Below are 12819 nucleotides of genomic sequence, written 5' to 3'. Positions count from 1 at the left end.
TTCAGGAATTCTACAAATGCCCCGTGAGTGAAAATGTGTGTAATCTTTTAAAATCAAAATACTAACACTAGCCCAGACAAAACTTCGCTTATTAGAATCTGTGCTGTCACATTAGCCGTGAAACAAAATTGTTTCCCTTGACTGTTTCCCTTGTTTTCCTTGACTTCAGATGTTTCTGGTAACAGATAGGGCAGTTTTCATGATGTGGATATTGGGCAGAGCTTCTGGGGTTTAAATATTCTAACGTTGGGATCCATTATTGGCCACTTGTATACCGGGTTATTTGCTAGGATTTGTATAAACATTAAAGTTTACAGACATTGTACAGCTAACACAGTGAGTTGCCCTCTTATTTTTTTCACAACAGTACTTTTAAAAGGTATCATTTCACTTGTACACTGAAGAAACTGTACCTCCGGATGGTAAGTGCCTTGTCCACATTCACAGAGTTAGTAATCCATCTGGGGTACAGATACAGGGCTCTGGCCTATAATTTCAGAGTCGTTTTTTGTAAGCCAACAGAGATGGAAATCCAGACTGACTGCAAGAAGTAAAACCCCACTTCAGAATGGCTTAAACAGTAAGGAAAGTTTATCTGAAACCAGTTGAGCCTCAGGTGCGGGGCAGTCTGGGTTATGTAGTACATCAGTTCCGTGATGCCTTCATTTACCCAGGTGTGGGTCTTTAGGGAAAGCTTTATATCAGTGTGGAGAACTGTTTACCTGCCAAGTTAGCAGACTCTTGCCTAGGACCAACCTTGCAAAGAAAGCCTTTTTAGGACGGCAGTCTCAGGCCTGCTCTGTTAACTTCTGCACAGTTTCGTTTCATTTTTCACTATTTCAAACAATGCTGCATTGATCTTTGTGTGTATATCTTGTCTCACTCAGGTTGGTATATCTGTTGGATAAACCTAATCTACACATAAATTTGTTTGTTAAACGCTGTGTATATATAAAATGTTGTTAATTACTGCCAAATTGAACTCCAAAAAGCCTGCCAATTTACATTCCTACTAACAGTATTTGCAAGGGACCCTCCATTACACTGGTTATCAATCTTTGTAATTGTTGACAGTTGAATACAGTCAGGATCTTAAGAGCAGAAAATGTAGAAAGATTGACAAAGAGTAACAAAATTGGATTAAGGTGATGTGACTTGCTATATGGTTACATATGACAATGTAGTGCTTTAGCTGATAGCAAATTTTTCATGAATATATTTTGAAGATAGGGTGTGAAGCACTTGATAGATTTGCTTTAGATGTGAAATTGAAGCTTACTGGGCAGAGTTCCAATAGAACATATTTGTGTTTAACAGTGGGTTTTCAGAATTAAAATATGGTGTCCAAATACTGGTTACCTATTAAAGTAAGCTATTTGTATTGTCAACTGATTATAATAAAATGGCACCAATTGTAAATACATGATTTTAATATGAAATATTTATGAAATTAATGTTTTGTGGGAGAAGAGGGGTGTGGCAGTGTTCATAAACACAAGCTACATTTTAAAACCATACCACTTTACTTTCAGAAATCTTAATATATGAAAGTATTGTTCAGAGTAGAAAACTCATTATAGTTTTAGTGTTAGATACCAGGTTTACTTGGGGTATCTATAAAAAAACAAACAATGAATAAAAGAAGTGTAGCCATGAAGAAAATGGAGCTTGTATGGATGCTTATTCGGGGAATATTTTTCACTTGGAAAATAAAATAATTTATTATAGTTTATTTCTTCGGAAGAAAACTACCCTGGAAATGTGCACTTCTCTATAAGAAATCATAGTGTGTTGTCTTTGTTTTCTGGTACTGTTATGAGTTTATGTGGTTGTAAGCTCATCTAAGATCCCATCTGGGTTTATAACCCCTTTCTCTTAATGCCTCAAAGGTTTCCTAACTGTGAGTGGATGTATTTAATGTGAGGGAACATTCCCAGTCTCCTTAACAGCCTGTTAAAACCTGAAACAGATACAGTTGTACCGTCTGCAAAGTATTTTGTACTGCCAGAGGAGATACTGAACCAACTTTTAGGCAAAGATTTTTGTCTTCTACAGGGATTTCCAGAACAGTGATATGACAGGGAAATGCATTAAAAAACTTTATCCAAATGGTTTGAATACTTGTAACTTTCTGACCTAGAAGCTAGAAAGTAAAAAATTTCTATCCTAGTTCTGTCAGTGATTCATTGTGTGTCCTTGAGATATTCATCTCTTTTTGTCTAAATCCTTTTGTCAGCTGTAAATTCAAGATAATACAGAACCATTTACTGACTTTTCAAAAATATTAAGAACTGCATATTGCTTTAAAAATGCAAAGATATGAATGCCAAACTTCAAAATAATTACAGCTGGAAAGTGTAAGCTTTTAAAAAGTACTTGGATGGCAAGGAAACGAAAGTGATTATTAGTGGTTAATGTGATTTTTGAGGTGATTTTCTTAAGGAGTAATGATTGAAAGCTTGTGTTTACACAGATCCTCAGACTGATGGGAGACAAAGCTCTCATGGTTCAATTGACAAGGAGGGTCTGTTTTTATCAAGTTGAATTAGGTACACTATATAGCCTCTTCTAATAACCTATTTCAGTTATGACAAGAAGATTCACACATGTATATATAGAGAAAATATATTTAATTGAGGTATCTTTAAAAATGAACTCTATGGGCTGAAAATTACTCTTGCTTTGAGATAAAGAACCTAGGAAAATAAGCAGTAATTAATGCCTTCCCAACCTACACTTGATTCTTGAATTAAATTACAGTTTGAAGAATGCTCGCTTTTTAAAATGGCATTGAGGAGACTCTGTGGGTGCTTAACTTCTCACATTTTCATTTATCTTTTGAACAACTATGTAGTAATTTTCATTGCACATTGTATAACCCCCTTTTATGTGGTTTTTTTTTTTAATCAATTTATTTATTTATTTATTGGCTGTGTTGGGTCTTCCTTGCTGCGTGTGGGCTTTTCTGTAGTTGCAGCGAGCAGGGGCTACTCTTTGTTGCGGTGTGTGGGCTTCTCACCACGGTGGCTTCTCTTGTTGCAGAGCACGGACTCTAGGCGCACAGGTTTCAGTAGTTGCAGCACGTGGGCTCAGTAGTTGTGGCTCACGGGCTTTGTTGCTCCGCGGCATGTGGGATCTTCCCGTACCAGGGCTCGAACCCGTGTCCCCTGCGTTGGCAGGTGGACTCCCAACCACTGCGCCACCAAGGAAGCCCCTATGTGGTGTTTCTTTTGCTTGAATTATTTGGTTTAATATGCTGTATACGGCGGGTCTGGATTTTTTAAGAACAGTCTGGACAGGATCCTATTTAGCTGCAAGGAACAAAGGCACCTTCACGTTATCTTAACTGCTGGAGGCTTATTTTAAGATTACAGAGGACAGGAAGGCGACCGCCTCATCAGAGCCATGGCTGGTAAAATGGTGCTTTGTCTTGTAGTGGGCGCGGCAGCTCTGATAGCTGTGGATGTCCCCTGCTCTGTAGTCGTCATGTGCTTACTTTTAATGTTTCCCAGCTTCTCCCTTCACATAAAAAAGTGCTTTTCTTACAAGCACTTCAATATGAGGCTTTAAAAAGTCTTATTTAAGATAAATGACAAAAAATCTTTCATATAATTATCTACAGGTTGATTTCGGATACCTTATCACCATAATACTTAATGAATTGGGCTATGTTAGCTTCAGTTAACTATTTTCAGTTAACCCACATAATTTGTTGAACTTCATATAGTGTAAATGATTTAACTGAAATGAATTTTGCTATAGTCTCAAATTTGTTAACTCTTCTGCCTTTGTTAAATGTTTTAAATAGTTGATTATCTCATAGTTTCCTAGTCTCTTGCAGCATAATTGATACATTGTCTATATTATTATACTTGGTTAACTGAAGGTATTATCTCTGTAAACTTCAACTAGTTGCCTATAAAATTTTCTCAGCAGAAACTAATGGTATTACATTTAAAAATGAAATACCTTGTCCTTTATTTAGAGGCCATATGTCTAGAAAGTCATTCTGTGTATAAAGATTAATCAACCAATCAAAAGACATAGCTTATCTTCTTTTTTTCTTTTTTTTTTTTTTTTGCGGTACGCGGGCCTCTCACCGTTGCGGCCTCCCCCGTTGCGGAGCACAGGCTCCGGACGCGCAGGCTCAGCGGCCATGGCTCACGGGCCCAGCCGCCCCGCGGCATGTGGGATCTTCCCCGAACGGGGCACGAAACCGTATCCCCTGCATCGGCAGGCGGACTCTCAACCACTGCGCCACCAGGGAAGCCCGCTTATTTTCTTTAGTGTTAACATTGACACCCGACAAAATATTGAATTACCGAGTTTTAGGCTCCGAGAGGTAGTGCCCCGGAAGGCGGGGAACGCGGAACAGGCCGAGGCCGGCGCGGAGGAGGCCGGCGCGGAGGATTCCGGCCCGGAAGAGTCCCACCCGGAAGAGCCCCGCTCCCGGCAGGAGATGGAGGCAGGGCGGCCGCGGCCGATGGTGCGCTCAGTGAACACGCGCGAGCCGTCCCAGGTCATCTTCTACAACCGCAGCCCGCGCGTGGTGCTGCCCGTGTGGCTCAACTTCGACGGCGAGGTGCAGCCCTACCTGACGCTGACCCCCAGCACGGGCCGCCGAATCCATAGCTACCGGGGTCATCTTTGGGTCTTCCTAGATGCTGGGACATCTGATGGGCTTCTAGTTAACCAAACCGAGCTGTTTGTGCCGTCTCGCAATGTTGATGGACAGCCTATTTTTGCAAACATCACACTGCCAGTGTACACCCTGAAACAGTGGTGCCTCCAGGTTGTGCGAAGCCTAGTCAAGCCTGAGGATTACAGGAGACTGGACATCGCGAGATCCCTCTAGGAAGATCTGGAGGACCACCCAAATGTGTGGAAGGACCTGGAGCGGTTGCCCCAGGAGCATATTGAAAATCAGTGGATGGCAGAGGAGACTGAAGATTTTAATTGAAATTTACACTCCTGGATCTCGGCTTTTGACAGTCCTGACAAGTCTTGATCTAGATCTAGGGCTGGTCAGTTTTTCTCGGCTTCAAAGTATCTCATTCTTGGAGTAAAAATGCTCCATTGCTTAAAAGATAGTTAACTGACCTCACTACTGGGCACTGTGATGTTTAAGGGCAAATACCACAAAATGTAATTTAATGCCTGTCCCTTCTAGAAGTATTTATCAAGGGAAAGTAGTTGCATTTTTGCCTCCTAGTGAGTCAGGAAAGTTTCTGTGTAAGGATTTTTGTGTAAATAATTCAGTGAGAATTGTAGCTTATTCTTGAGTTGTAGGAAAGCAGTGGCATCTCCTTTTCATTCCTGTATCATGGTTGGTGATGTGCCCGCGTCCCGCTCTGAGAGACCAAGATGTCCTTGGGGCAGGGGCATATCCGTCTGCCCTTTGACACTCCAGTACCTCGCACGTTATGAGCCTTCCCTCAGTGTTTGCTGAATGAACATACCAGTGGCTACTTTGGTAGAAAGTGTTAGAGGTTTTCACCCTGTTTTTTGAGGGCGGGGACCTTAAAGTATATACAGTAAACGAATGTTTTCAAGGGCATCAATTTTATAGAAAGCAATTTTTATAATTTTCTAAATCGTGGCTTTTCTCTGTCCACTGTTGTTGCAGAGCTGTTTTATTTCTGTTTCTAAGCCAGGATTGGCTTTCCACAGTTCTTATTGATGATAGCTTTTTTGAAACTTGCTATCTGCACAGAAGATAGGAGAAAATAGCCATCCCCTTGTTTAATCATAGTATTAAAGAGCTACTCCTGTACTATAAATAGGTTTTTGCCAAATGTGGGTACTTCTGTTCCTTTTTGTAAATCCATGACATTTTTGTTCGATTCAGCAGGTTTTCATCAGGCAGGATCTGGTGACACTTTGCACCTGGCTGGAGGAGAGGACAAAGCCCTCCAGCCTCTCGGAAGTTACTGCTAACACACTGTGGATTCAGAGGGTAGCCTGGAATGTTTTCTAATTTGATACATGTACAGATCCTTTCCTATAGGCTGGACTTAAATTCATTAACTCAAATTCAGTACTTCTATCAGGCATCCTTTTTTGGTAGCTAATCATTAAAAAAAACACAAAAAACAAAACTCCCCAGTAGAGAAAGTGTTGGAAGAGACAAAAATAAAGAAGAGAAAAGATCCAATTAGGTACACTACTTAAATACAACCACTAACTTAACATTTTGAACTTTTAGCCTTTTTTTTGCTTGGTTTTACGTAGTTGAGATCATACTGAGTATAAGCTTTGTATTCTACTTTCTCATTTAACTTTATAACTTAAATATTTTTCCATGGTATTATAAGCTCTTCATAGACATGAGTGCAGCCTTCCTTTTATAAATAATGTTGGGATTTTTCTTGGCATCTTTATTAGTTCCTTTGAGCACAGTTCCTGTGCTCTGATATCAGAGTGAAGTGAATGAATCAAACGACTTACAGTTTTCCCACCTAATCTTATTCTCCTCTTTCAACATTCAACAAATAAGTGGGCTTTTTTTTTTCTTTAGCCTGTTGTGGTACTCATTCAGTGACACATCTATAATTTTTTTTTTATCTAATTTTTTTGTCGAATTGTTAGGTAGGGAAGAAGAAATGCTGGTATAGAAGGCAGCCATATGATTTCAAAAGTGGGATAGGATGGAAGATTTAAGGAAGCCTGCTGGTGCTCAATTAGTTCAGTGTTGGTTTTATTATTTTTTAAACCTGTCTTTGAGTCAAAATGAGATTTCATGTTCCTGTCAAAACTTGCAATATGAGTACTGTGTTTTTTGTGTTGTCCAAGGAAGATTGAAAACCTATAGCATGTATGCACTCATTTGAAATCTTATGAATGTATTAAATGTATTGCTTTTAAGAGACTGTGATCTTATCTATTTTGAGTTTAAAAAAAAAGCTTTTTTGGATACATTAAATGGTCCTAAGTAAAGGAAAAAAAAATTGAATTACCAACAAAATTACCCATATACCTACTGTACCAGTAAATAACTCTATTAGCTTTCTTTCTGAAAATCCCTTATATTTACAAGTATAATTCATTCACAAAACTGCACTCCACATAATTGGGACTTAATGCTTCAGCGAAGAAAATGAAAAATGTAGCCTGTCTCCTCAGGGCTGTATAGTCAGATATCTCTTTGTCCTTTGGTGGATTTACACACTTTCTGACATCAAGTTTTGATCAAATGAAGAGAGTATCTCCAGCGATTTGTACAGTCTCGGTGACTACATGAAATAAAACTAGTGAGGCGTGGCCTTCCAGGCAGGCCTCTTTAGGCTGGAATTCTTGGTGCCAAGGGGAGCTAAGTCCTAGCCAGGCCATGGCTCCATCCACTGAGTTTTAAATTTTCACTTTGTTTTTTCATTTCTGAGAGTTTTATTTATATCTGCCTAGATATTTTTGATATTTTCTCATTCTTTGATCAGTTTTTTAAGTTCATCATTTATTTCATGAGATATTGCAAACATAATTATTTTACATTCTGTACTTGATAATTTCAATATCTGAAATTGAACAAATCAGTCTATTATTTGTTGTTTCTGCTAACTCTCTCTCTCATGGTTGGTTCTATCCTTGCTGTATTTGGTAATTTTCATTTGGAGCTCATATATTTCTTGAATTTAACACGTGGGAGCTGGTGGGCCTAATTTGGGATGCTTCCCTTTAAAGGGGACTTACATTTGCTGTTTTTTGCTGGCTTTTAGGTTTGTGCTTTGGGAGAAACAACAGCTACAATGAAGGAGCATAAATAGTACCAGAGATGCAGTTTCAAAGAATGACAGTAAAGGTTAGCTGGGAGTAGGTATTTGACAGTTCTTATTTAATATCGTTTATCAGAGTTGCAAACTAGAATGTACCAGCCGTTAGCATCAAAAGCTTTAAAGTTGTTGTGACCCTCTTATACATGATTCTTGTAGCTTCAGTTTCCTTTCTCCTGCAAGAGGTGACAAAAAATGGGACTCTAGAATGTGTGAGGAAGTGCAGACATTAGGTATAAGGAAAAACATTTGCATGCTGTCTGTCCAGGCTTCTTCCTATTCTGCAAGGGCTGGTGAGTCTTGGGTATGTTTACCTTTATTCTCACGTTTGTGTTTTTTAGAAAAGTGAATGATCAATAAATGATTTAAGTTTTATAGTTTTAAAAAACATCAGGAACACTACCGTGAGCCAGGAATAGTAATATTCTTGTACCTCTAAAATCCCTGGAGTCTCAAGTTTGGGCTCAAAGTTTGGGTTCTTGATTGCAAGAGTCAGCAGTTCAACTCTGCTTCACTGGTCTCCATCCCACTTGCTTATGACTTACTGCCATTGCTCTAATTTTAGCCCATTGTTTTCATCTTCCCCTTGGAAATTTTCCTTACTTTTTAGTGAGCACAGGAATGCATGAATAATTATTTTTATAGTAATTTATTCGGGAAGAGTTAGAATAGCCTTTGAAAGTAGCTGATCTGTCATACTGCCAGAAATGGGAGTCCCAGGAGTTATTAATTTATCATCACTTTAGAGAAGAGGAAACAAAGGTACAAAGATGTTAAGTAACTTGCCCAAGATCACAGAGCTGCTGAGTGATAAAGCCATTGTTGGAACCCATGTGGTCTGGCTCCAGAACCTACGCTTTAACCACCACATATGAGTCTGAATCTCAGGGGAGATTGCACACATATTACAAAGGATTGGTTGTTGAGACCATGAGAGATGATAGGATACCAAGGGAGTGTGGAGGATAGAGCAATGAACTGAGGGTGGAGCACCAATATAAGGAAAATTTGAGGGGAAGAGGACCTTGGAGAAGAACTATTGATAACGATATGAAATGCAGGAGGAAGTGTAAGAAAACAAAGTGTCACACAAGTTGAGGGAATAGAATTTCAAGGAGAGAGTGGTAAGTTAGTCATCATATGCAGCAGTATGATACAATAAAGACCAAAAATTATCCTTTTGAGTTCGCCAATTAGAAAGTCACTGCCTTTATTGAGGGTGCTATAGACTGAATGTTGAATGTTTCTGTCCCCACAAAATTCATGTTAAAACTTAATCCCCAACGTGATGGTATTTGGAGGTGGGTGGGGCCTTCAGGAGGTGATTAGCTCATGAGAGTGGAGCTCTCATGAATGAGATTAGTGCCCTTATAAAAGAGGCCCCAGTGAGTTCTTATTCCCTCTCCTCTCTGTGAGGACACATGTGAGAAGATGGCCCTCTGTGAACCAGGAAGCAAGTTCTCATCAGACACTGAATGTGCCATTGCCTTGATCTTGGAACCACCAGCCTCCAGAACTGTGAGAAATAAATGCTTGTATTTTCAGCCACCAAGTTTATGGCCGTCTGAATGCGTTAAGACAGAGGGTGAATTTTTTTTTTTCCAGAGGGTGAATTTTAGTAGCGTGTTGAGGATTAAATTGGAAGTGATGCACTGTGGATGGATCATTCTTTTCAGAAGTTTGCTTGAGGAGAGAAACTGGATGGTTTGGTGAGAGGGAAGCACAAGATCAAGAGGTCAAGACGTTTAAAGGGTTAGAAAATAGAACTAAGGAGAATGACATAAAAATGAGTTACTAAAACCATAAATTTTATTCTACCTTGAAATATATTATTATTGCAGATCAATGTTTTAAAACTTAGTTACATTTCCCCTTACACTTATCCAGCTCTGTTTTCTTATATCAAATGGAAAAAATATTAAATACTCAGAGGTAAAGTGAAGTGGGTATTTTATTTCCTGACAGCCATACTTCCCTCCTTGTCCAAGAGTTATTCCTTAAATAAAACACAGATCTGAAAAATTGTATCTTGTTATTTTAGCTAAAACAAACAAGTATTTTGACAGAGAATCGGAGTTACTTAGCTTGGAGGCAAGAAAGCAACTATGTGGCCCCATAACTCTTGGAGATTTTTCTTATGATATGAAGAATTAATTATTGAGAATTGTGACCAGTTCTTATCTTTATGAAGGATAAAAAGAAGGAATGGACTTCATTTTTAAACAGAGGTCTTTAGATCTAAATAAGAGCCATTTATTAAACAAGTTTTTTTGTTTTTGTTTTTGTTTTTTTGCGGTACGCGGGCCTCCCACTGTTCTGGCCTCTCCTGTTGAGGAGCAACAGGCTCCGGACGCGCAGGCTCAGCGGCCACGGCTCACAGGCCCAGCCGCTCCGCGGCATGTGGGATTTTCCCGGACCGGGCCACGAACCCGTGTCGCCACCAGGGAAGCCCTATTGAACAAGTTTGTTAGCACTGCCTTTGTTTCTTAGTGGCTGATCTCTCAGCATTTAGTAGCTTATCAAGGCCTCCACTCTCCATTGTCAGAGAAGACCAAAGCGGAAACTCCCGGGTCTGAAGTTCCAGGTCTCCAGGCAGCTTTATTACCCTGTGAGGAAACGCTTACTTGGGTCAAATGTTCTCCAGTTTTAGGTTGTGTTGGCAACACCTGGGGAGCTCATTTAATATGCATGTTCCAGGGTCCCACTGCTACAGCTTCTGATCCAGTAAGTGCTGGTTGGAGTCTGAGAATATGCATTTTTAGCAAGTTCTTGGGGGGTGATTCTAGACCCGTTGCGCTGAGGCCCATACTTGGTAAACGTTGGCCGACTCCCGCCTTTGGCAAAAATCGAGAACTCTTAGGATGCATTCTCTGGCCCCTGCACGCCCCTCCTCCAGGCACACATGATCCCAGGGTTCGTATACGATGCTTGAGCTTTTTAGTATTATTTCTATAACTATGTATTTTTTACTTTAAAAAAAAAGTGCTAAAATGTACTTTAAACAAATAAGCTGCCCTTCATCACTATTAAGAAAAAGAGGGCTTCCCTGGTGGCGCAGTGGTTGAGAGTCCGCCTGCCAATGCAGGACGGGTTCGTGCCCCGGTCCGGGAAGATCCCACATGCGGCAGAGCGGCTGGGCCCGTGAGCCATGGCCGCTGAGCCTGTGAGTCCGGCGCCTGTGCTCCGCAACGGGAGAGGCCACAACAGTGAGAGGCCCGCATACCACAAAAAAAAAAAGAAAAAGAAATTAATGTTGCATTCATAAAGAGTTTTGAACAGCAAAGCCATCATTTTGACCTATTTTTCTGCCTGGTTCCCCGACCCTCTCTTACTTTTTCCTGAGACTGGCTGTTCTCCCTTACCTCTTCTAAATTCCACCTTAGATTTCTTAAACATTTACCTGGCATCATGTATGGACCAGCTAAGAGGCAACTGCAGTGGGAGACAGGCAACCATAAGCGCTGTGATTTTTAAATTTTAAGCCCTTGATTCTCTCCAGCAACTGCTGGGAACTTAATCACCAAACTGCAGGGCCAGGACCCAGGCCTTCCCTCCACTTTCTGGACCGGACTTGTACCTGATTAGCCCATCCCCTGTGTGACTTGCAAGGGTTAAATCAGAGCATGATCTACTTATTATCTAATGCCTATTTTGAAAAAGCTGTCTCTGTCTATTACCATCATCCATATCATATCTGAATGTTCTGAGAGTTCAGATGCTTAGGACAGATAGAGAGTCCAAATGAAAATCAAAGGCAAGTTTTACATAAAACAAACAAAAACTCCTCGCTTCTCTTGTCAGATATATTGCTCAGAAGCTCGCAGGCTACATGCACAAATCATAGTTAAAGTAATTTTTCTATTTTCACCTACTCTAACAAAGAGACAAAGCAATAGCTTTTTCAACCAAAACTAGTCTCTGCCGTGATGCAGACCCACAGAAAGTGGCTGCAGCCCCTCCCCGCTCCCTGCTCTCAGGCTTGTTTATAGCCAGAGTGCTGATAAAGTCAACAGGATGTGGTCACAGGTCAAGGTTCAGAGGGCCTATACGGTGATTTCCATGCCACGTGTACGCCATGTGTATAAGAGGTATTTGTCCTCTCTTATTCTGGAAGTGAACTCAAGCAACATGGATGGTGACATTTGAGTCACAATTATGGCAAAGTCAGAAAAGCCCTGCAGCAGTAATACTTCAGTAATCACCTTAGCTAAAGCATTTTATGAACACATGGTTGGTCCAGTCTTTTCCCTGTCCCGACTCCCCTTATGGATACACAGCCCCAAGAGCAAACGTTCTCCCAGGCCATTCGAGCCTGTCCTCCTACTTAGGTCTTCAGGGGCTCCAGGCCCTGGGCCTCTGCATTCTCCCAGTCCCTCCTCACTCCTGCTGTGGCTTCATTTATCCTTCCAACCCACTGAGCCCTGTAGCTAGTAGCTATGGGGACATGGTGACCTCGAATTCCTCTGTCTTTTGCCTTCCTTCAAGTCCCATCTCCTTCCATCCCCTGCTTTCCCCAGTGATGCTGGAGAAAGCTTCCACATGGCTGCCTTGCTTCCTGGGCTCCCGAGGCCTAATTCCAGGTGGGTCCTTGCTGTGGACCGGAAGTCCTTTTCTTCTATTCATCCCTTGGATTCCCTTTCACCTTCCTAACAGAGGCAGTTTAAACCGTTCCCACTGTCCTAAGCCCTCAACCTTCTCTCTGCTCCCTTCCTTGCTGGCAACTCAGCATGCGTCCTACATTACAGGGAACTCTGGGGCCACAGAGCATGCCTGCACTCCCTCAACCTCCCTCTTCCAACCACAAAGAGGACTTTCATCAGCCTGTTTTCCTCAACTTAAGTTTCTGAGATGAAAAATGCATCTTTCTCTCCAAGGTGGAACTCTGTACACTGGTGATGCCAGCCACTCTCATCCAAAACCTATTCCCGCCTTTCTCTGTATTTCAGATCCTTTCTCTGCGGTGGCTCCTTCTTCTCCCCTTGGAAGTGTGTTGGAATCCTAGCTTGATATGGACTTAGGTAGTTTTCACTCCTAATATGTAACTTTATTTACC

General features: G+C 41.0%; 1 protein-coding gene across 1 annotated transcript; it reads left to right on the top strand.

Annotated features, from left to right (window-relative positions):
* The first annotated feature begins 4301 nt into the window (after window positions 1-4301).
* Window positions 4302-4960, top strand: LOC132419525 (von Hippel-Lindau disease tumor suppressor-like). The gene is given in 1 exon segment (XM_060003421.1): window positions 4302-4960. A coding segment is annotated over 1 exon segment (501 nt). The 5' UTR covers window positions 4302-4459.
* The last annotated feature ends 7859 nt before the right edge of the window (window positions 4961-12819 follow it).

This window comes from Delphinus delphis, chromosome 2, assembly GCF_949987515.2.
Source record: "Delphinus delphis chromosome 2, mDelDel1.2, whole genome shotgun sequence".
NCBI classification, from domain to species: Eukaryota; Metazoa; Chordata; class Mammalia; order Artiodactyla; family Delphinidae; genus Delphinus; species Delphinus delphis.
Note: the sequence above shows the minus strand (reverse complement) of the source record. Positions and strands in the feature narration are given on the sequence as shown.